A 23,858-nucleotide genomic window follows, 5' to 3' on the forward strand; every position below is an offset into this window, starting at 1 on the left:
TGGATTTTATTATTTCTATAAAAAACGTATTGAGGGAGTCAGGCAACTCCTGAGTGGGCTTCAACTCATGGACGGTCCTTTTGGGAATTTGATAATTCATGTAAGATTTTAAAGGTTTCTATTTGTTTGTTTATGGTTCCATCAGTGCAGGCGCTGTAAAGGGTGGTTTTAACTCTAAGCAGAATTGCTTTATAGGTTCTCATATCTTTAAAAATCTTTTTATTTCTGGGGCTATAATCCGCATACTAGCGCCTCTCTTTCTGCCTGAACAACATTTTGGCAAGCCTCAATTCCTCATTGTACCACGAAATGTGCTTGGGCGGGTGTCTAAGGAGGCAGAGTCCAGAAGCATGATGGTTGCAGGCGTTTAAAGTCCAGCACTTAAACCCCGTGGCTGCGTCACTCCCTTGGGCTGTTAATTTAGAGCTGTAAGCCTTGATGCACTGACCTCTCTCTGGAACCTCTCCAACGTGAGTTTTTTCTGCATCTGATCCTGCACCCAGGGATCTGCTGCATATTCGTTTTCTAACAACGATGGCCAACAATTTCCTGCATCTCGGTTTGATTTCATTAGAACAATGCGGATCAGCTTTCGATCCTCTGTTGGAAAAAGAGAAGGCACAATCAGACCTGTTTCTGTGTGCAGCACTCAACACAAAATATCCTGTCAAATGCACAGAGTAGGTTTTACGAAGGTGCAGGGGTGAAGCGAAAAAACAAAGACACGATCATTCTTTGCAACCCAAACATTTTACCTCTGCAATAAAGTTCCTGTTTCTGGGAGAAGAAAAAAAACATACAAATAGCTTGTAATTACTCCCACTGTATTCAAACGTTAATCTTCATTGAATTCGACACAAAAGCTACATTTGACACACAATTTGCATCTAGTGCCGAAAATTGAATGAGACAATACTTCGACGGCTCAATATATGCATCTTAGTCAATATTGTTAGGGGTTTGTTAGTCTGAGATTTCTCAACAAGCAATATGGTGTGACCAACGAAAAAGAACAGAAGGCAGGCTCTGACTGCTGAGGTAGATGTAATAATCGGGGATATAGGCAGTAGTTCTACAGTATTTAGAAACTGACATTCTGAGCAGCTTCAATATATTCTTAGAGACATAGCACACAACACAAGTTAACAAAGCAACTACATGAATTGGAGCCATTTTGTACGCATGGTTGTGCCATATGTGAGTTTAGCTTTTTCTGGGTGTGTCTCTGAGGTGGGAAATGCTTAGCCTGCTGGATGGCTTGGAGCAATTTTGTGTGCATGATGGTGTCAGGAATTATGTTGAAAGCATACTTTTGGTGCAGTGCAGCTGTTCCAGGAAGATTAAACATATTAGGGCGCCGCAGCCTAATAAAGCCAGCCTTAATGTATCTAATCCACAGAATGCTAGCCGCACGATCTAGGGCCAGTGGTGCAATTAAAATATTTGTCTGGGTAAACCCACACCGCAATCCAGGAGAGTAAGGGTCGTACCATAAAGAGGTCCTCTAGATACCCAATCCATAATTCCTCATTGACAATTACAGAATAGGAACTCTGGTGGAGAGAGAGAGTAGGTTTCTTAAGAACTTACTTTCAAGGACATGCACCGAGGACAAATTAGTGTACCCCCATATGTTGCTGCCATACGATGCAATAGAAACACATTTGGCTCTGTATAAATCAATCATAGCCTTGAGAGAATTTAGGTCCTAATTAGAGTCAAAGTTAAACACAGAAGCGATGCTCCAGGAAAACAGGTGACCTCTTGCTGATTCTAGAGGGAGCCAAGATAGAGAAGAGTCAAATAAAACTCCCAAATAACGGAACACAGGCACTCCACTAAGGGGATTGCCCTGAACGCTGTATGATCTGATCCTGGTGCCCTGAGGCCCAAATGCCAATTGGTCCTCGGAGCACCAGGATCAGATCGACTTCGTGAAGTTAGTGTTAAGATAGAGGCTGTCCATAAATTCCATGAACAGGTTGAGCAAGATGTCTAAGCCATAGGCAGTTTGTAAAATTAGGAAAGCCTCATTAGTGTACAACAGCAAAGGGATCAAATGCGAACCAACTTTGGGCGGATCTTTACCTATTTTGATCAGCTACTTCTCAAGGCTGTTGATGTATAAAGTACACAAAAAAGGGTCCAGAATGCAGCTTTGGAGAACTCCCGTTTAAGCTTAAAAGGTTCTGTGCATTCTCTCCCATCCCCATAGCTGCCAAGGTTTCAGATTGCTATAAGTGACATTTTCATAATTACAGTGTAATTATGAGTGACGTTTCAACGAGTATGACTGACACTTTCTTGCAAGCAAAAATCAAGCAATGAAGACGAGGGGAACATATAAATATTAAAAATTAGACCCATTTAAGCAATGAGAAACGTTAAGAAGATCTTAAAACTGGTGCAAACGCCTGCGGAGGCTGACTCATAATTACAAGGAAATTATGAGAATGTCACACATAGCAATCTGAAACATTGGCAGCTATGGTGATTTAAATACTCAGTGCATTCTGGGAGTTGTGGTCTTGATATGCCTCAGTGGACCACTTTGTATAAATACACTTGAAAACAAAGATACCTAAAACGAAACCCTTGGACTGTAAACATGGTGTCTTGCTGACAGTCGATCTGGCTGACGTCCTACATCTCCAGCGCCTTATTTGTACAGGTCGTGGTGTCTCGCACGCTTTTTTAATGGAATGGAACACATTTTTCCTTATTCAGACTTTACCCGGAGTAAGAGAGATAAAGGCAGAGAAAGGAAAAAGAAGAGAAAGGAAAAGAGTAAAATAGGGGAAAACATGGACGAAAAAGAACCTGTAAGAGAAAGCTAAAGAGACAAGTAGTGGGGGGAAATGCATTAGTTATCCACAAGTCTAGGCACTCCAGCTTTCGGCTGCTCCTGCAGTGGGTCCCTAAAAAAACTTTGGACCCCTATGCTTATTAATTTTGAAATTAGGCACGGCAAGAGTTGACAGTCCATGTCTCCCTAGTTCAGGGCATCCCTAACTCGTAGATGATTTATCCTCACTCTCTGGGAGGCTTGGCCTTCACAGGTGCTCTGTGTTAATGGCCCCCGACTCCTTCCCTTACCGAGATTATATTGGGCTCCCCTGTCACAGTCTTTGTCGGCTGATCTTTTAGGTATGATGTGACACGCCTGAGAGTTCTGCATCCCCTGGGCCCTGGGATTATCTCCCGGTTTTGAAAGGCCTCGTTCCCTGGCCTTTCTGCAGCGGCCAAACAGGTCCTCAGCTGTGGGGAACATGGCATGGAGCTCGTGGCCTAACTGGTGCCACGTACAAGGCCAGCCCAAGAACCATGCGAGACAGGAGAGAAGGACTGTGGGGGGAGGGGGATCTAGAGAAGAGAGACTGCGGTGAAGAGGAAACAATCCTGGGAGTGTGGGTCATCGGGCTGTCTTTATTGCAGCTCAGCCTCACTCGAGCAAAATGAGTTAAATGCTGAGCCGCCCAAAAATAAGCTATTTCTGCATTTCGGTGATGAACCGCGCTGCAACAGTTGAGCAGTTGTATAAGCAAACATGTTTGGTAACCGGACACTTTTGCAGCAGCTGCTGACACCTTTTGCTCCTGCACCTAGTAGCCGCAACGACACGGACTGATGGGCCAGCCTGCCCCGATTACTTTCCCCTGCAGCAGCGCCGGCCGCGGTCCAGGCCTTGAGTCGAGGACAGTGCCGGTGCAGCATTTTGATAATGGCTTCAGTGCTGCTGGGCTCACTGCAGTGCCTGTTCAGGCACCATCACTTTGGTGGCATAGGGGTCCTGGGTGACAGCGTCCTCACATTATGGTACTTTACTATTTCGGCTCAAGCAAACAGTTATGCGTGGTGTGAGCACTCAGCTGAAACCGTCTGCTCAACCGCGCCGGTGCAGGTGAATTAGTTACATTGTACACTGTAACCTCACCTGCGAGACCTGAGCCTGCCTGCAAGCTGCACACACCACGCGATGCAAGCTTTCTGGTTCATTTAGTAGCGCTAAGGCTTGGTTTGAGAGCCCAGCAGGTGATATATAAATGCGTGACTTTCAATTTCAGTGCGGTGATGCGGACCACCACACTGAAATGCATTAGTCTAACGCCTGATGCGTGGCACTTGGCAGGGCTGCATCCCCAAATGTCACTGAAGCAGTCACATTGCTGTATAAATCATGCAAGAAGAAAACAGTCTGTGGGTTGGCCTTCATCTCTAGCATAACAGACCAGAGCTTCTCCCTATTGAACTTAAATCAAAATAATAGTAGTAGGATTCTTTAAACATATGTATCCCAATATACATTAATCAGATACAGTAAAACAAAAGTCCTTCTTGGAAAATCATAGATTAACATATGTAAAGTCCACTCTCTTAATCAATGGAATCAGTTCTTAGTACATATCACGTGCTCTAGAGATCCATTCATTACTGTGTGAGCAGTAGGACAGACGTTAAAATTTTGGTCTCGTGTCACATGTACGCAAGACCATTCTCAGGACCATGAATATTACAGGAGTTTCATGATGACCACAACGATAAAAGAAACATAGCTGGTGCTGGTAGATTTAATCTCCAAGTATTTCTCATGCAAGAATAATCGACTGGTTTACTGATACGTGAGAAGACCATTGACTGCGAAGGACAGCCCTAATTGTATTAAACACCTGGAGTGAAGTTTCCACTAGCAGCCAATTTACCCTGACACCTTTGGAAGAGAACTATTACCAGTGTTTCTTGCAACAATCAATAACACTTCTGCATTGTCTGTAATGGTCTCATTATTATAAGTTGCACCACTTTTCTTGATGCAAATAGTTGGGAACATATTGTGCGCACACAAACCAATAACGGAATTAAAGAAGTTATCATGTAGAAGACCATAAGACTTTGAGGTAAACTGATCGTTTTCAGGGCAGCCCAGGAACTGGTGTAATCATTGGTGAACAAGCATGAACTCTGAATCAGAATTGGAAAACATTTGGGGGCTGGGGGGAGTGTTATAATCATACTTTCAATAATATCTAGAAAAGACACAGATGTGATAAAACATACCTCAATGTCTTTAAGAATATCAAGATTTTCTTTCTCCATCAGCTAGAAAAATCCACATTTTATGGCAAGACTAGAGGATCATAATTTGCTTGTTTAAATCATAGCAACTATTGCCATACCCACATTCACCACTGGCTTGAAATAAAATGTTCCAAAAACAATGTGACCTCATCAGTCTGCCACTCTGAGAATTTTCATAAAACATGCTTCAACCCAAAATTCTTAAGAATACATACATAGCTCCTTTGGAGGCATGAACACCAAAACCCTTAATGTGTACGTCTGCGTCTTGCTTGAATTCACTTGACCTATCAAGCTTAAATGGGAGAAAATACAGGGGACTGGTGTGTCCTAAATAAGATAAGTAGTTGAGAAGAGAAGAACATCTGAGAAAACCTGTCATCAACTCATTCTTTTGAACAAAGAACTACATATAGTTTGGGATGTTTCAAGAATTAAAGATATTTTACACCAGTATTTGTTTTAGTCCACCTTGTGATCAGAAAGAAAACAGATAGATTAAATGGTCTTATAGATAAATATAATGCTTGGATATCTAAATATCACTCACGAAATAGGACATAGTAACCTTGATCACTTTGCAAAAAAAAAAAACACAAAAATGCAGAAAACGTGTGGGGCTATTAAGCCCCTGTGAAAACATTTATAATACTAGGTTAATGGCTTGTAAAGGCCAGTGGTGGCTGGTAGGGAACAGTGGCAGCGGTGGGGGATATGGGTGTTAAAAAATAGGGGGGGAAAAAAAGATTTACCTGCTCGACCGGTCACCAGCAGCTGACTCTCCTCCGTCCTCGCTTCGCTGTTCTCCTCGTTCCTTGCAGCACCCAGGCTCCCAGACTCCCCTAGACCATCATGACACTGCTGTCACCAGCATGATAACTGCATCGTGATTGGTCTGAGCACTGTGGTTCGGCGCTCAGACAGGGAGTGGGAGTCTGTGCATGTTCTCCACCCAGCCTGGTGGAGAGTGTGCTAAGTGCGCATGATGGTTTGGCCGACCCATGATGCTTGATTCACCCCAGTAGAGAGATCTGGGTCTAAATCCATTGTTTGTTTGCTCTCCATGCCATTCCAGTTTGAACCCAGTCATATGCACTGTTCCCATGAGGCACAGGGTGAAGACTGATTTGCATATGGCTGGGTTCAAACTGGAATGGCATGGTGAGCAAAAAAAACGATGGGTTTAGGCCCAGATCTCTGTACGGGGGTGAATGTATGACATTGTTCTGCATTCTGTCCATCAACTCTTGTGTTTGTATTTGTCACCCCGAGTGGGACGGGTATGCCCAGACATGGGTCCCGTGCTCTCCATGCCACTGGAATCAAGCTATCCTGGCTGAAGAGGGGTGAAATCCCGAAACCGGTCCTAGGATGCTTGGTTCCAGTCCAGGGAGGACCTGGCTTGGCAGTTCGGGCTGGACTGTGCCCATGAGGCACAGGGTCAAGACTAATTTGCATATGGCTGGGTTCAAACTGGAATGTCATGGTGAGCAAAAAAACGATGGATTTAGGCCCAGATCTCTGTACTGGGATGAATGTATGACATTGTTCTGCATTCTGTCAATCAAATGTTGTTTTTGCATTGGTCAAACCATCATGCACACTTAAGGTGCACATTATACCACACCTCCTCCCTCTGACGTGGCGAGCCCAGCCCCGTCCCACCCTAACCTGGCTCCAAGCTCCACTAAAAATAAAATTATAATAAAGTTCTGTTATTATCATTTTATTTTTTGTTTGCACTGCTCCGAGAGCAGTAGGGTGACGCTCCTCCACCACTGCTGAGGAGCCGCCACTGGTAAAGGAGAACACTTACGTAACTTAGGTTCGGTTAGTGTTACATCTCCCATGAGTGGGCACAATAGAGGGCTTGTCATTCACATGTGTGAGAGGGAAGGGCGGAAAAATAATCTCGGAGGCTTAATATGCGGATCAATTTTGGCTTCGTTTTATGAAAGAGGGCAACGACAAGGAACGAAATAGGAAAGTCAAGGGTCTTCTTTTCTTCTTTATAGGTTTTCTGGGGTCTTCTTCCAGAAATGACAGAGCTTCCACTGAAAGGACGCCCCCAGGAGGCTCAGAAAGACAAGAAGGAAGCGGTAAGTACTACTGCTAAGCGGGTCAGGTTTTCCAGGATAGAGCCCTTCACCATACCCGGGAGTGGTGGGATATCATGCGACAAAGGTGTGCACCATTCCAAGGTAAAAAGAAAAGGAGCCACAGAATATAAAGGGCTCCGTCCTCGGACAGCCGAAAACCAGTCCCTTATCTTCAGGGAACATGTCCATACACAAAAATTAAGTTGTCTATAGGGGCTGGAGCATTCAAAGTAGCACAGAGGAACCTCCCTTTGGTATTGTCCTGGCGTTCTAAGCTTTAGGTTTCTATGTCATACATAATACAAATAAAACGGTCATGTGTGTGCTCATGCGGGCGGTTCATGTTCCAAGGGAAGTGATCAGAGGTGTACAACGGGTATACACATATAACTCCCTAGGTTGCCCTCCGTGCTCTCCCCCTCCCCTTCCCTCCCTGGATCACGTACCGCCGGGGCTGCAACAAAGTGAGAGCGTCCTCCGAGGGTGTCCACCAGTCCTCGTCCCTTCGCACAGCGTCAGCCAGGTTCTCCCTCACTCCGGCCTGAATGTCTTTCATCCGTGTTGTGGGTCCGGTTCTTCTCATCCGAAGTGGCGTCCTCTTCCCTTGAATGCAGCTGGGCTACTTCTACCCTCGAGGATCTCAGCCTCTTCTGGGTTTCCTGGGTCCTTCTTACGAGGTGGTTGCTCCGCCTCCCTTCTCACGGTCCGTTGCTCCCATTGGCTTCTGCTTCCAAGAGGTCAGTCTTCTTCCTGCACACGAGAGGCGTCGGGTAAGGTTAACCATTGCTTCTCTGATCTCTTTGGGACATTGGTCCAGACAGTCGAAGGTAAATACGGCAAGTGGAGCAAGCGGGAGGTCAATGTTGGGTCCCCCTCCTCACAACAGGATAAGTGATGACTTGGAAAAATTAACAATGTCTGTGACCGCCAACAAAACTGTACTGGAAGCTGCATCCATTCACCAGCAATACCATGAATCTCAAAAGGACTCATGGTCTTCTGTGGTACCTGGCGTTCAGGAATCTTAATGATGTAGACAAATCCTGATAATAGTCGTGAGGAATTTCAGGCACAGACAAAATCCTCCAAGCCATTAATTCTATAGTCTTTGTTAGAATTAGGTTGGGAAAAAACCAAGGATGTTCATTAGAAGATCTGGCAAGAGTAGAAACATCTAGGAAACCTTATTACCGTTCCAGATGGCTTGGAAAAATACACATGGGATTTATAAAAAGGTGTCCCCATGCAGACTGGTGCTTTCTGCCACCTGATTTAAGCCACACACATATCAAGCTCATGAAAAATGGAGGGCACACATTACAGAAGTCTTTGTACATATCCTGTAGGAAGGCATCTGTACATGTCACAGACGGATCTGGTAAACAAGTTCAATAAGAGTCAACGGAACTGCAAGCAGTTCTGATTGATTTATGTATTTTTGTCTACATGTGATCATAAACCTCCAGTTGATAACTGGCAGTAGAGTGTGCTACTCATCCTTTCAAACTCGCAACTCATTCAAATAGATTTGAAAAAGTACTAATATTGCTCTGCAGTTCCACCCTTCTAGGGCATCTCACTAACAATTTATTGTATTCTTTCCAGTTCTAAAGGTGTCATGTTAAAGTAGGATACCCCTTTTCTGAATGGCTGGACTTTTAGTCTCAGAATGGTCCTGCAAACGTAAGGGGCTTGTAAATACTGCCTGAATTGAAAGGTGAAGAAGCTTTTTACCTGGGTTGCAGCCTCCGAGGGGTATGGGACTTGTACAAGAGGCCTTGTAGTTCGTGTCTAATCAGTGTCATTTTCATTTGAGATAGCTGAAATGTACATGCTATGGGATAAATTATAAACCCTAGAATTCTAAAACAATATAAAGCAAAGAAAATTACTGAAAATTAGTCGATTTGAGGGGTATACCGCAGGTAGCACAGTTGAGGGAGAGAGAAAGGCATGGGGGGGGGGAAATCAGGCAGATTAGGCTACAGGTCTAGGTTTGGTTGGGGCCTCCGCCTCCTCTGACAATGTGGGTGCCTCAGAGTGTGTCGACTGGTGTTAATGCTGCCTGGAAAGCCATCAGGATAGCTTCCAAACTGGTTGTTAGCAGGTATTTATGGAAGTCCCACGTCTTCCCTGCGCAAGGCTACACCCTTAGCATGGGCTCAGGCTTGCATGGACAGTTCCCAAGCAGAGATGTTTGACAATCGCCACCCCAAAGTGATTAAGTGATTGTCAAAGGTCAGCCCCAAGTCTATAAATCATGTGGTAGCTCTATGTTTCCTGTCCCTGCGGGCGAGACTCAAAAAGCAGGCCACCCAAGTATGAGGCATTGGTTTCTCTCTGCAATCTGCTAACCGTGAGGTCCCACCCAGCAAGTATTGAAGAAGGGAGGGGCAGTCCCATCGCATCTTTTTCAGACCAGCATCAAGTTGGGGGCAGCTGGGGCAGGTAGTGTCTGAGTGGTGATAACAGCCATTTAACTTTGCAGGATAAATGTCTGTGGAATGTGTAGTGTTGAATAAAGCGAAAACAAGTGTCGCGTGGAATAAGGGCAGGATATTCTACTTTGGCTCTCCACTCTGGTCTGTGTAGGGGCGACCCAAATCTGCTACCCGACAGCTGCACAGCAGGGTAAGTGGGATAGCAGCCTGCGTACGCAGCGACTCGGCAAGACACCATGTCAGGTGTCTGTATGTACCCATGACATGAAGGTATTAAACAGTGAGGTGCATGGGCATTACTGATGCATGCCACCCCCAGATGAATGCCCTGATATATCAGATTCGTTGTGATAGGTGCTGGACATTTTGTGGTAGACCATGGGAGTTTATATAACCCACACTGAGGATAGGTGAATTGGTACATTTGCTCTCTCCAAATAAATAAGAATGTGTGTTCGGTGTGTGGTGAACAACGGCAATAGAACTTTTAAATCCAAATTGATTATCCAGTCCTCAAGCTGGAGAGAATCTAAGAGATGGAGTTTGGTCACCATTTTGAAACATGACAGGAATTTATAAAGGGTCTCAACTGCTTGTTTTTCTTAGCAATAAGAAAAATACAGCAAGTATCCGATTAGGACAAAGTGGTACGTTCTATGCCCCCTTTGACAGACTTTCATGGACTTCCAAATCTACAAAACAGGAATCTGATAGATGTCTATTTGAAAACCCTAAACCTACTAAAGAAACCCTACATCAGATGGTATATCTGTGATAGGCTTTTCTTTGATAGGCAAGAGGAATGCATCAATCTACTTGGCTGCTCTAGATTACCTTCTGCCATACGGATAATGGGAAAATATCCTTTGGATTGAAAAGTTTAGTGTTAGATCTGGATAGTTAATGGGTTGAGCTCGGGAAGCATTTGGGAAACAGACTGGTATAAATAAATTGTCCAGCAGGATGACATTTATTCTCTGGTGACCTGGAAAAAAATCTAATGGTAAACACGGCACACATAAATTAATGTGGTTACATATTTAGACATTTCTGTAATAAACTAATGCCCAAATAAAATGCCTGGCACTGCTGAACGTGGCTCATAGGAAGCAAGCTCTCATAGTTGTTTTTGTAATTAATCTTAATAAAACCCCTACTTCGTACCAGGGAAATCATAACATCTGCATCACTCAAAACATACAGTTCTTTGTGCACAAATAAAAATCTTTGGTGTACCTACTCCTTAGTTCTGGTCAGTCAATTCAAATATTTCAGCAAACCAGGAGTTTACATTTGAATGAAGTTCATCCTCTGAATATACTCTTAGTCTTTTCCACATTTTATGAAGAAAGAAATTCATTTAGGATCAATTGGTGATCAGTTTGTGGAATTGCAACAACATGGCTTGGAACACAATGGCAGTGGCGTTCAGCTTTAAGCCTATTCCAAATCTATTTATCTAACAGGGAATCTCAACATGTGATATATTCATCAGTATGACCCACTGGGCCCATTCCTATGACAATTGATGCGGAAATGATATGGGGCCAAACAGGGGTCTGTTTCCATCTAAAATACTGGAAGACACAGTGTAGTGTTCTGACTTTATTATGCTAATGTGTCCATGTCAGGTTTATGATGTCATGTGTTCAGAGTATATTCCTTTTTAGAATGTTCTTCAGGTGGAATGTGATTCATTGAATGTTCAGTCAGTTATATCTGTTATGTTGGAGGATGAGGTTTTAAGATTATCTACTACATTAAAGGACCCTCAAGCAACTCTACTGCTTCCTGTCTAATTCATGCATACCATCCATACTTCATTTTGTCGACGAGTGGAAATCTACATTCAAGAGACCTCAACTCAACATCCACTTCATCTTCTATTTTATCAAGTTTTCGTTCAATCTGGTAATCCACTTCGCTACTGCCTTCAACAACGATCTCAGATTACCTACCAATACTTCAAGAGAAGTGCAGCTTCCACATTTTACATTGCTCGTCGAGGATTCTTCGTGGCATTACTGTCATTCTGATCCGTTGGTGGGTTGCCTTTCGGCTGAGATCCCTCGAGTGAGAGTACCTTTGATTGTGTCTTCGTCACATTTTGGGAGACTTCGCAACAGCCTTGGTGAGTTAATTTTGAGTCCTCGCCGGGCAGGCCTATGAGCGCACCGGGTGCTGTTGCCTAGCAACCCATGTTGCCTGACTGTGCCTGCACCCGGCGTCATCTCGTTCACCTTCACGTCTTCCATCTTAATCACGTGATTGCGTCAGCTTCCTGAGAACCAGAACACGCGCGGTGTTGTTGCCTAGCAACCCTGCTCCCGCACCCGGCGTCACCTCGTCGATCTTCACGTCATTGACGCAAACAACTTCATCGCGTCATCTCCCGGAACTGGAACTAACGCTGGTACTCCCTTCCCTGGAATTACTACTACTCATTGCCGGTGCTCAACGGTAGACGGAGGTACTGTTTGAATTAATACACGTTTTGCTTCCTGCCAGTTTGCTTGTTGTGCCACAATCTCCTTGAACGGAACTGCTCACTCCGCCTCATTGCAAGGGAACGAAGTCACGAACAATGCAATGAAACAATCTTGTCTCGCTTGCTAAGCGTCTGTCATCTCTCCCACTCGCTTCCTCACGGAGACTCTTTCAATAATTCTTACTGGTGTTTCTCCCACGTAAGAGGAAAGTGTCTTTCTTCATCGCTGATCTGCACAGGTCATTTCCTCTTAAAACAAGTTACTGCAGATAGTTTAAAAAAAAAAAAAAAAGGAAAACAATAAGGGAGAGCTTGTTAAATGTCTGGGTGATTTACTGATTGTACTCCGATTATACTTCTACTTTGATACTAGAGTGAGACGAGTCTCAGACCAATATCGGTGTGAAACTTTGTTAACCTTGGATTTTTAAATGTATGATCTGTAGGATTACCATAATGTTACTACTGAAAAAGTTGCGTCAATAATTATTCTTATTACTTTTCTTTATGTTGACGTAGGTTCAATCCTAATTCAAACTCACGTCATCTTTCTCATTCCCACCATGCAGAACGTCACTTCCCCTCCTTTCTTTCTCTCTGCTCCAAGTGAACCTCCCATTCCTTGGTTGAAATGGAAAAAGTGTTCGCTAATTACGCTAGGGTCTGCGGTACTTCCTTAAATGCCGAAAGGAAGTCTTCTCTGTTTCTACACTGCTTAGGTTCAGAGGGACAGGAAGTATTTGAACATCTTCCTGATTTACCAGATAGTGAAGGTAACTCCCTTAACGAGTATGAAATTTGCATTAGGAAAATGGACCTGCATTACTTACCTAAAATGAGCATGATATTAGAACGCTATCATTTTGGTAAAAGAGTTCAGAGGCATGAAGAGTCTGTGGAGCAATATGTTACTTCTTTGCGTAAACTTGCTTCCACTTGCTCGTTTGGGGGGAGTTTAGATGAAAGACTCAGAGACCAACTTATGTTAGGCTCCTCCATAGATAAAGCGAAAGATGCGCTTTGGCAAAAAGATAATCCCTCTCTTGAAGATGTCATCACTACTTTAAAATTGCATGAACATTCCAAAGCCTGCTCTGAAGCCATACACAAAGTTGCAGACAACAACAAGAATACTGATGTTGACGTCAAAGAAATAAAAACAGATTTGGCTCAAGGGTCTGTTAAAACTTCCAAATCATCCACACAGGGAACTTCTTTTTCATCAAAAATTATACGGCCAAACCCGAAGGGCATGTTGCTAACTTTAAAGACTGCCCTGGATGGAAAGCAATTTGCTCTATTTGTAAAAAGAAAGGTCATTTTACAAAGTGTTGCAGATCCAATAGGAATCAAAAGAGTGTAAGAGAGGTAGATCTTTACGAACAAGAAGGAGATGATTTGATTGTATCTCAGATTTGTTGTCAAGTGATGGATGGACCTATGGAGGAAGTGTTAATTAATGACAAATGTGTTAATATGTTGTTTGACTCTGGGGCGAAAATTACCTTAGTTCCCAAAGTATTTTATGAAAAACATTTATTTGCAAAGGTGAAGTTGCTTAAACCTGATATGGTGCCGAGAGGTTATGGTGGACAAATCATAAATCTTTTGGGATACTTTATGGGGACAATTGACAATAAAGGTAGAGTCACTGCAGGCAAGATATATGTCTCAATGAAAGGAGATTCCTTGATAAGTTGGTCTCATCAGCGTGATCTTGGTGTTTTTCTAGACCCAAATGAAACTCCTTCAGTATGTTTAAGAGAGCTTCCCACTATAGCCTCGGTCTCCAATCACAGTAATTGGATTAAAAAATGTCCCAAAGTTTTTGATAAAAAACTTGGATATCTCAAAAAATATCTTCACCTAATCAAATTGAAAAATAATTCTGTCTCTGATGTAGCCAAAGTCAGCAATGTTCCTCTGTTAGTCAGAGACAAAATGAGAAGAAGAATTAAATAAATTACTAGATAATGATGTTATCAAAGAAGTGGAGGCCACTGAGTGGGTTTCTCCGGATGTTATGGCTCGGAAAGCCAATGATGAGGCCAGGTTATGCATTGATTTAAGAGAGCTTAACATAGCAGTGGTGGTTGATCGTTATCCTCTCCCGAATATAACAGAAATGTTGTCCGCATTAGGTGGTGCCACACATTTTTCCACGCTAGACTTGTCTTCTGCCTACCATCAAGTCAGACTCCATCCTTCTTGCCAAGAATTGACTACCTTCATAACATCTTTTGGCACTTATAAGTTTCTTAGGATGCCATTTGGCTTAATATCAGCTGCGTCAGTGTTTCAAAGGGTTATGGAGAATATTTTAAATGGCATTGATGGAGTCAAGGTCTATCAAGACGATGTTCTCGTTCATGGTTCCAGCTTGAGAGAACACGATGAGAGGGTGAGTCTGGTGCTTTCTAGATTTCAAGATTCAGGCCTTACCCTTAGGTTAGACAAATGCAAGTTTGATGTGAAAGAGATAGAGTATCTTGGTCATTTGATATCTGGCTCAGGGATCAAACCCAAACCTTCATTGGTTGAAACTATCTCTAATCTCAGTTATCCAGCAAGTAAAGATGAACTTACAAAATGTTGGGGTATGGCAGAATTTTATAATAAGTTTGTTCCTGGTTTTGCTAAAAAAACTGAAAAAATGAGGTCTTTGTTAAAAAAAGGGAGTGAATTTGTTTGGGATAAGTCATGCAGTAATGAATTTGACTTAATTAAAGATTGTCTAAATAAAGCGCCCAACCTTTCTAGTTTTGATCCCAAGAAAGAGTCCTTCATCATTTCTGATGCCAGTTGTAAAGGATTAGGTGCAGTGCTGTTACAACCCGGAGAAAAGGTAGACAATACAATTTTGTTCATTTCAAGACCACTTAGGGGTGCGGAATGCAACTACTCAGTTGTTGAGAAGGAGGCTTTGGCTGTGTATTGGGTGATTCATAAACTCAAGAAATTTTGTGGGGTAAAGCATTTTCTGTAATTTCCGATCACAATCCCTTAAAGGAAGTGTTTGAAAAAAAAGGGATTGATCGAGTATCTCATAGAATAAGGAGATGGGTAATTGCTTTGCAAGATTTTGAATTTACTGTCTCTTATTTGCCGGGGGCTAGTAACATTCTAGCGGACTGCTTGTCGAGACTTGGTAGTACATCGGACGCTGACGATGGAGATGATGATTCTTTCCTTGGGGAAGATTCTGAAGAAGATGTGCAAGTGTGTTTAGTTACTCAAGGCGTAATCAGTGAAGAAGAATGGAGTGCAGGTATGCGTGATGATTCGATTCTTCAACAAGTCATTTCTTATATACGTGATGGGTGGTGTGAAAAACGCCTATGTGATGAAGAAATCAAAGGGTTTTGGCCTATCAAGGAAGAATTATCTGTCTCCAATGATCTTGTTTTCAGGGGAAGCAGGCTGATCGTCCCTTTGGTTTTGCGTAAAAATTTGGTTGACAATGTGCATGATAGCCACATGGGCATTGCTAAAACTAAAGAAAGACTCAGGGAGAGCTATTGGTGGCCTGCAATGGATACCTTTGTGGAAAGATTTGTGCGTGACTGTCTTCAGTGTGCCAGTAGTGATAAAGTTCTGAAATGCAAAACCCAACCTATGGTGGTTAGGAAGCAAGCTACTGGTCCTTGGATTGATATCGCTATTGATATTTTAGGCCCTATCAAGGTAAGATCCCAGGATCAGTATGTCCTAGTTTGTCTGGATATGTTTTCTAGGTGGCCAACTATCAAAGTTGTCAATTGTGTAGATTCCTTGTCTATCATTAATTTTCTGGATGAACTTTTTGCGAGTGAGGGGTTGCCAAATTCTGTGTTGTCAGATAATGGGGTACAATTTGTCTCCAGAGTGGTAGAGGAGTTTTTGAGTGAAAGGGGAATTGCCATAAACGTGTGGCTTTATATAATCCAGAATGCAATGGGGTTGTTGAAAGATTTGTAAGAGTTTTAAAGGAAACCATGCATTTGGCCTTAACCTCCAATCACAACTGGGAGGAAGCTATCAAGAAGAAAGTGTTCGAGTATAGGTTCACTCCGCATTCTTCTACTGGGGTTGCTCCTTTTACTTTATTTAAGGGTAGGGTGGCTAGTACACAAGTAAGTCCTCTTTGGGTGACTTCAAAAAGGTTGGAAATGGGTGGTGTGGTTGACAAAAATGTAGACTGGAAAAACCGTGAGTTGGAAAAAATGATAAAAAGGAAACAGGTATTTGATACAAGAAAATCTGTTAAAAATGCCCTCCTAAATGTAGGGAGGATAATATTTCTGGGATTCCTAATAACTCTTCTCTCTCTGAGGATATGAGACCAGTCAGGCTAAATAAAATTCCTCTTCGATTGCAAGACTAATTGTAATGTGTTTGCCTTTTGTTCTTTTTCTCACTTGGAATTTTCTTTTTGTTTGGTTAATGAAAAGAGGGAGGTGATGTAGTGTTCTGACTTTATTATGCTAATGTGTCCATGTCAGGTTTATGATGTCATGTGTTCAGAGTATATTCCTTTTTAGAATGTTCTTCAGGTGGAACGTGATTCATTGAATGTTAAGTCAGTTATATCTGTTATGTTGGAGGATGAGGTCTTAAGATTACCTACTACATTAAAGGACCCTCAAGCAACTCTACTGCTTCCTGTCTAATTCATGCATACCATCCATACTTCACACAGCAGTAATATATTTTTCTTCATCATACTAAGGAAGACGCTTTGTTCTTTTCCTTTCAGGAGGTCTGAGCTAACACATGGATCCGTATTCACCTGTAAACTAAACATTATCTGTGTTTTAAATTAAAGGCCTCTTTTATACCCGCCTGATTAGTCTATGTCGTTGTCCTGAAGGTACAGCATATAGGTAGTGCCTGAGAACCACTATCATTTAATAAATGCGACCCATTGGTCATCAGTCAGAGTCTCAAAACACTTTTGGGTATTCAGCAAAAGAGCAGAATTCTATGTCAGGACCGGAGGCGAGGATTATGCTATTCTTTCTTCACTTTATTGAATAGCAGCCATTTGTAGTCACCAAAACAAACTACTATTCCCATGAACCAAAGGGAATAAGAAATAACAATAGAGTGACCCAGAACAGAGTGTCCATAATTGCACTAATCACAGGCCCCCAATGTGTAGATAGTCCTTTGTCACTGCTCAGCCCTCCTCTTTCTTCGCTGCTGGCAGCCAAGATAAGTCCCATATTTATTTCTCATTTTAGTTTGCTTGTTAAACACGTTAATACTTCATAATTTACCTATTGCCTTGTTAATTTCGGCAAATTTGCTTCTGTATTGGCTTAATGTTGGCTTTGTTGCAGCGCTTGTGTGCGACCGCGCTGATATTTGTATTGTGCAGTCTTGCTCCGTGAGCCGTTTACTTCAGGGCTATGTCGGGCGGTGCTCGCACTCGCTTTGGCGCGCTTGCCGCGTATTTCCCCGAAGTGTGCAGCGTTTGTTTCTGACACCTTTGTAGACTTTGCTGCGAGCCCGCCGCTACTCTGTGCCTTGCGTGTGGCCGTGGGAGCGTTGGAGCTCTCTAGCGGCCGGCATTTTGGAGCCGGCGACCCGCGGTGCGGCACTGCCTCGCTAGAGGGCGCCTGGGTCGCGCGCTTGACGCGGCTTGCGTGCTCCGGATTCCGCGCATTCCTGACATCGCGTAGGAACCCGGAGCACTGCCGCCGCGTCAGCCTGGTCTTCTCTGCCTGCAGCAACACCCCTGACCTGGGTCGGCCCGTTTCAAGGGATTTATCCCTTTGTTGGCAGAACGTTTTCATGCTCATTTTATTACGCCCCCAGAACGCCTGCTATTTCAGGTTGATGCCGGCCGTTAGGCAGTGTTTACATCGTTCTGCCCTAGTGGGGGTCTGTATCTTTAGGCCAAAAACGCTCCTTTTCAGGGGTCAGTTTTGCAGTAGAAAGCTGCTAAGGACCCATTTCCTGCAGGCTGCCCTTTTTCTTAGGCACCAGGGCTGTTGGGGTCCTAGGGCTGCGCCTCTGTGCTTGCATTATCGCCCTTTTCATAAGGCTGTCACCCAACCCCCCATAGTTTTGAGGTATACTCCCTCATTGGCTTACTTAATCATCCCTCTGACTTGGTAGTATGGAGTACCAGGAGGTGGGCTTCGAGGATGACCAGTGGGAGCAGGATCCCCTGGCAGCCCTTCAATGGGACGATGACTTTTACGACGCAGTTGACGCGTCTATCCTCAAAGCGGTAGAGCAGGCTATAACTGAGTAAAATTGATCAGGCCTGCGACCGCCTCGCCAAAGCTTCCCAGGGGGTTAACTACCCCCTCTTCTAATGATGTACCTGCGGATCCTCAGCCCCCGGTGAAGCGCACCAAGCCGGCTGGCGTAGACAGTGATGCGTTTGACCGCCTTAAGCAGGCTTTTCGTGCAAGTACTGTCCCTCAGCTGTTCCCCACTGCTCTCCCATCTACTCTGGCTTCACCCCCAGCTCCCGGCGGGGATGAGGACATTCAGGGGGATGATGAGGACGCTGTGGGCCCCTCGCGGCCTTGGCGCCCTTCTCGCCCGGATCCCTCTTTGGGTGCACAAAACCTTTGTGCGGACATGCTGGATCCCGATGATGTTCTACATCCTCGCTCCTCCGATTGGGCCCCCTCAGAGAAGGTCGCTCAGTACGTGGCTGGTCGTATTCGCCGCCCGCTTGAACCGGCGACTAGGAATTGTTTGCGGGCGGAGTGTCCTTGTCCCTCGCTGGAGGGGAAGGTGGCTGCAACACCTGTCATTGACCCTCGGATGGCCACCGTCCTCCAGAAATTTATCAAAGACCCTAAAAAAGATATTGATAGGTCCTGGCGGGCTTGCCAGGATAAACTCCTGGATGTTCTAGGCCCGGCTACTAAAATCTTAGATATGGCTGAGGAAGCCAAGGCATCTGGGTCCCTCATTTCTCCAGAACATCTCTCCTCTTGGGCCCAGCGGGTGATTGTGTTCCTGGGTAATGCAAATTGCGCTATATCCACGGAACGGCGCAGGTCCCTGTTAATCAAGGTAGACCCTAAGTTGGGGGACCTGGCCGATTCCGAGGCTGGAGCCGTGGCACAGGGTGGCTTTTTTGGAAAACCTTTCATTAAGGAGCTAGGGAGGTTTGTTTACCTCCCTAGACCGGGCGCAGTCCTCTACCAGGAAGGTGTTTCGCCCTCGGGTTTTCCAAGGGGCCGGACGAGGAAGGGGCTGCTCGTCCGGCCAGCCCAACCAGAACAGGGGGCAAGGCTCCGCTAGCGGGCAGTACCAAGACCAGGCCCGCTTTGGCAACTTCTATCCCACCCGTGGCAGAAGAGGCAGGAACAGAGGAGGCAGAGGAGGACGGCGTCTCCAGTTCTTCCGGTGAGTGTTCCCCTTTCTTCCCTTCTAAAAGTGGGGGGCCGGCTGGCGCGTTTTTTCCAGACTTGGAGTTCCATCACCGGGGACGCGTGGGTCCTGCAGACTGTGCAGGGTTTTCACATAGAGTTCTTCGGGTCTCCGGCGCAAGCGGTACCTCCCTGGCCGCTTTTCTTCTCAGCCGAGGACTCGGCGTTGGTCGAACAGGAGGTGCATTCTCTGCTAGACAAGGACGCTATTGCCCGGACTTCTCTTCATCCTCGCGGGTTTGTCAGCAACCTCTTCTTGGTGGACAAACCAGACGGGGGAAAGCGGCCTGTAATAAATTTGCGCGACTTCAACGAGTGGTTATTTTATCGCCACTTCAAGATGGAGGACATCCATCTGTTGCGCGATGTGCTCCGCCCCAATGATTGGATGGTGCGTCTCGACCTCAAGGACGCCTATCTCACAATCCCGGTTTTCCCGCCTCATCGTCGGTTCCTACAGTTCCTATGGGGGGGTTCTTCGCCCGGTTGTCGAACGATTGCGGACCTCTGGGATCCGGCTCATCATCTACCTGGACGACATTCTGCTGATGGCGTCGGACCCTCGAACGCTCTCGCGGCACCTGCAGACCACAGTCGACCTCCTGCAGAGCCTCGGCTTTGTCGTCAACGAGGCCAAGTCGATCCTGTTTCCGTCGCAGACGGTTCTCTTTCTCGGCTTCACGATAGATTCTGTGGCGGCCACTCAGCCTTCCTGCGCGAAAGATGGCGAAGATTCGTCACGAGATTCGACGGTCTCTATCCCAGTCTCGGACCTCTCTCAGGCAACTTGCTCGCATTATCGGGCTTCTGTCTGCCTCCATTCAGGCGATCTCTCCGGGTCCTCTACATTACAGGGCCCTTCAGCGTCTCAAGGCGGCACATCTGCGGAAAGGCCTTCCTTATTCTCACACACTGACTGTCAGAAGACGCCAGAGAAGAGCTTCAATGGTGGCTCTCGCACATGGAGGCGGGGAATGGACGAGCCATTTTTGGTTCCGATCCAGATGTTATTATAGAATTCGACGCGAGCAGATCCGGCTGGGGTGCGAGGTGCGGCGAGTTCGCCACAGGAGGTGTGTGGTCTCCGTCGGAACAGAAGTTACACATCAACTGCTTGGAACTTTTGGCGGGCTTGTTCGCGATCCAGTGCTGGACCAAGGACTCCATTCGCTCCTGTGTCCTCCTCCGCATGGACAATGTGTCAGCGGTCCGGTACATCAATCACCTAGGAGGCGCACGTTCAAAAGCCCTGTCAGATCTAGCGGCAACCTTCTGGCAGTTCTGCCTGGATCACCAGGTCTCCGTCACAGCGGAATATCTCCCGGGCCACGACAATCAAGTGGCGGACTTCCAGTCGCGTCACTTCCACGACGGGAGTCTCTGGAAGCTTCACCCGACAGTGTTCCTAACTCTCCAGAACCCCTGGGGGCCCTTCTCGGTGGACCTTTTTGCCTCACGCCTAGATCACCAGCTTCCCCGTTTCTTCAGCTGGCGCCCGGATCCGCTAGCGTAGAAGACAGATGTAGAATTGGGGGGAGGAAGCAGGTTATGCCTTTCCCCCGTTCACCATGATCACGAGAGTGACGGCGCAGGTGCGGCGTCAAAAAGCGGACGTGGTGCATATTTTGCCGATTTGGAGATCGCAAGTTTGGTTTCCGGTTCTTCTGGAACTTTCTTGGGATTATCCAATCCCACTCCCCCTGTATTCGTCTCTCCTCCTCGATCCAAAAGGGAATCCTCACCCTCTTATCGAACAGGGGTCTCTGACACTCATGGCCTGGCGGATTACAGGGGACGATGGTCGGTCGAGGGCCTTTCGGAACCTGCTGCGGAGTTCATGGCTAGAGCCTGGGCTGACAGCACCACCAAAAGATACCGGTCCTCCTGGGGCCGTTGGTGTCTGCGACAGGGTGTCGTTCCCGTGACAGCGGATGTGACCCCCATCTTAATTTCTTGGCCTCCCTGGCAGCAGAGGGATTGGCCTATCAGACAGTTAATACCTTTCGCTCCGCTATTTCGGCTGGGCATTCCATGGTAGATGGCTCTCCGGTGGGTGAACACCCCTTGGTCTGTCGTCTGCTCCGTGGCTTCCGTCTGTCTTTTCCCCCTGAACCGTGTTACTCCCAGTTATGGGATGTTAATAGAGTGCTGAATTTGCTGTTGTCTTGGCAGCCGAACAGATTTCCATCTCGGAAAGAGCTTTCCGCCAAGTTAGCTATGTTGCTGTGTTTGATCTCTTGCAGGAGAGTCTCGGATGTCACAGCCCTGGATGTATCGAGTAGAATCTTTTCCCCTACGGGGGTTACCTTCACTATCCGTAGACGCACTAAGTGTGGCACCAGGTCTATCTCATATTCGGCGTTTCCGGACTCACCAAAGTTGTGCGTCGTATGAAGAGATGTCTGAGGAGTTTCGGCCTCCGGGAGAGGGGCAATTGCTCATTTCTTTCAAGAAACCCCATAAGGCTGTCATCACCCACGATTGCTCGGTGGGTGCGATGGGTCATGCAGGAGGCTGGTATCGACCTGCGTGCGTTTGGAACGCATTCTGTGAGAGGGGCAATGGCCTCTAAAGCATTTACCCTGGGAGCTCGTCTGGAGGACATTCTGAATGCTGCAGATTGGTCTTCAGACTCTACTTTTAAACGGTTTTATTTCAAACCTGTTAATGACATGGCTCACTTGGTGGTGAGTAAGCTTTAAACGAGCATAATCCTCACCTCCGATCCTGACATAGAATGAAAAATTTCTTAGCTATCGTAACGGAAAGTTTCAATTCTATTAAGGACTCGGAGGCGAGGATTATCCCACCCAGGGTACAAGTTCCTTGCTGTTTTTCCCTCCTTCGTACTGGAGTAAGTAAAGTCAGTTTGTCTATGCTTCCTTGGACAGTTGGTTACATGTAGAAATGCTTCCTTTCGCAGGAATAATCCATAGCCATTACTGTCGCTGACCCTATGCTCTTACTCCTTCCAGGCGATTCCAGCAAGCAAGAGTCTTGAGGTATCCGGTGGCTGACCGAGCGACGAAAGAGGAGGGCTGGGCAGTGACAAAGGACTATCTACACATTGGGGGCCTGTGATTGGTGCAATTATGGACACTCTGTTCTGGGACACTCTATTGTACTTTCTTATTCCCTTTGGTTCATGAGAATAGTAGTTTGTTTTGGTGACTACAAATGGCTACTATTCAATAAAGTAAAGAAAGAATAGCATAATCCTCGCCTCCGAGTCCTTAATAGAATTGAAACTTTCCGTTAGAATAGCTAGGAAATTTTTCATTGTCATACTCTTTTAGTTTGGGTCTTTTTTAGTGGCACTTCTAATTTTCCTGATGCTTTCAAACAAATGCAGTCTTTTGTGGCTTTAAGGCTCCTGAAAGGAAATATCACAGATATTACTGTGAGAAGATGGCTTGGTATATGCTGTCCACTAGTTATAGTGGGCACCTTGCACCAGTCCAAACCACCCTTATTGATGATTAGGTTAAAGACAACCTTTATTGAAAGCTATCCTAGTGGTAGCTATGGAGAGCAGCCTTCAGGCTAAGTCTCGAAGGAATGTAAAGCAGCTTGGTTTACCAGATTATAACCTCCTGAATGACCAAATGAAAGGAGAACCATACAAGGTATATATAAAATATATGTATTTATTACTAAACACTCTCTACTAACCTCTTTATGAGATTAGAGAACAAGATACACAATATTAAAGCACTAGAACGACAGTAAATAGCACAATACACAGTGGGCTCCAAGGGGAGACCAAACCATATATTAAAGCCCACTGACAGTTAAAGTTCCCTTCTCAGGGACCCACAGGGCGACGGACCAGGGATCGCGAAGGGACCTCGAGAGGAATCACAAAACACCAGCCCACGGAACACTCGTGGAGTGTAGGCCGGTAATCTTCGGTGGAATCACTGCTCGGGGTCTGGACTACAAGTAGCCCAAAACACAGCCTCAGGGATCGCCAAAAAGCATATGCTGCTGCAAATGTGCACGGTGTCCAGGGGTACGGGTTGCACGGTCCCCACGAGGGCTGCGGGTTTCAGGTTTGCTGAGAGCACTAGTCGACCTCGGGGAAGCTTGGGAACCCACCTCCTGTGTTGCAAAATCTTCGGAGTCCTTCAAGAGCTGCGTAGATGCAAACCGGTCAGATGAGTTTCTGGTGCCTGCCTTGCAGGGGAGTAACTCCTTTACTCCAAGGGAGATTCTTCGGTCATCCAACGTAGTATAGATAGTTGAAGTACTTGGTTTCTGTAGCAGAGTTTCGTCCAGGTAAATCCAAAGTCCTGTAGCCAGGGGTTCCTACTTTATACCCAAGGAAGGGGTGGGATGAACTCTGGGGACCAAACTATGGGAGGGTCAGGACAGA

General features: G+C 45.5%; 1 protein-coding gene across 2 annotated transcripts in view; it reads right to left on the bottom strand.

Moving 5' to 3' along the window:
- The window catches only part of NUDCD2 (NudC domain containing 2), a 115,473-nt gene that overhangs the window by 52,209 nt on the left and 39,406 nt on the right, over positions 1–23,858 (bottom strand). For both annotated transcript variants that reach the window (XM_085617834.1, XM_085617833.1), the window contains exon 3: positions 449–600. In XM_085617834.1, the coding sequence (XP_085473960.1) occupies positions 449–600 (152 nt within the window). The remainder of the gene's footprint in view (positions 1–448; positions 601–23,858) is intronic.

Source organism: Triturus cristatus, chromosome 7, assembly GCF_964204655.1.
Source record: "Triturus cristatus chromosome 7, aTriCri1.1, whole genome shotgun sequence".
Classification (NCBI taxonomy): domain Eukaryota; kingdom Metazoa; phylum Chordata; class Amphibia; order Caudata; family Salamandridae; genus Triturus; species Triturus cristatus.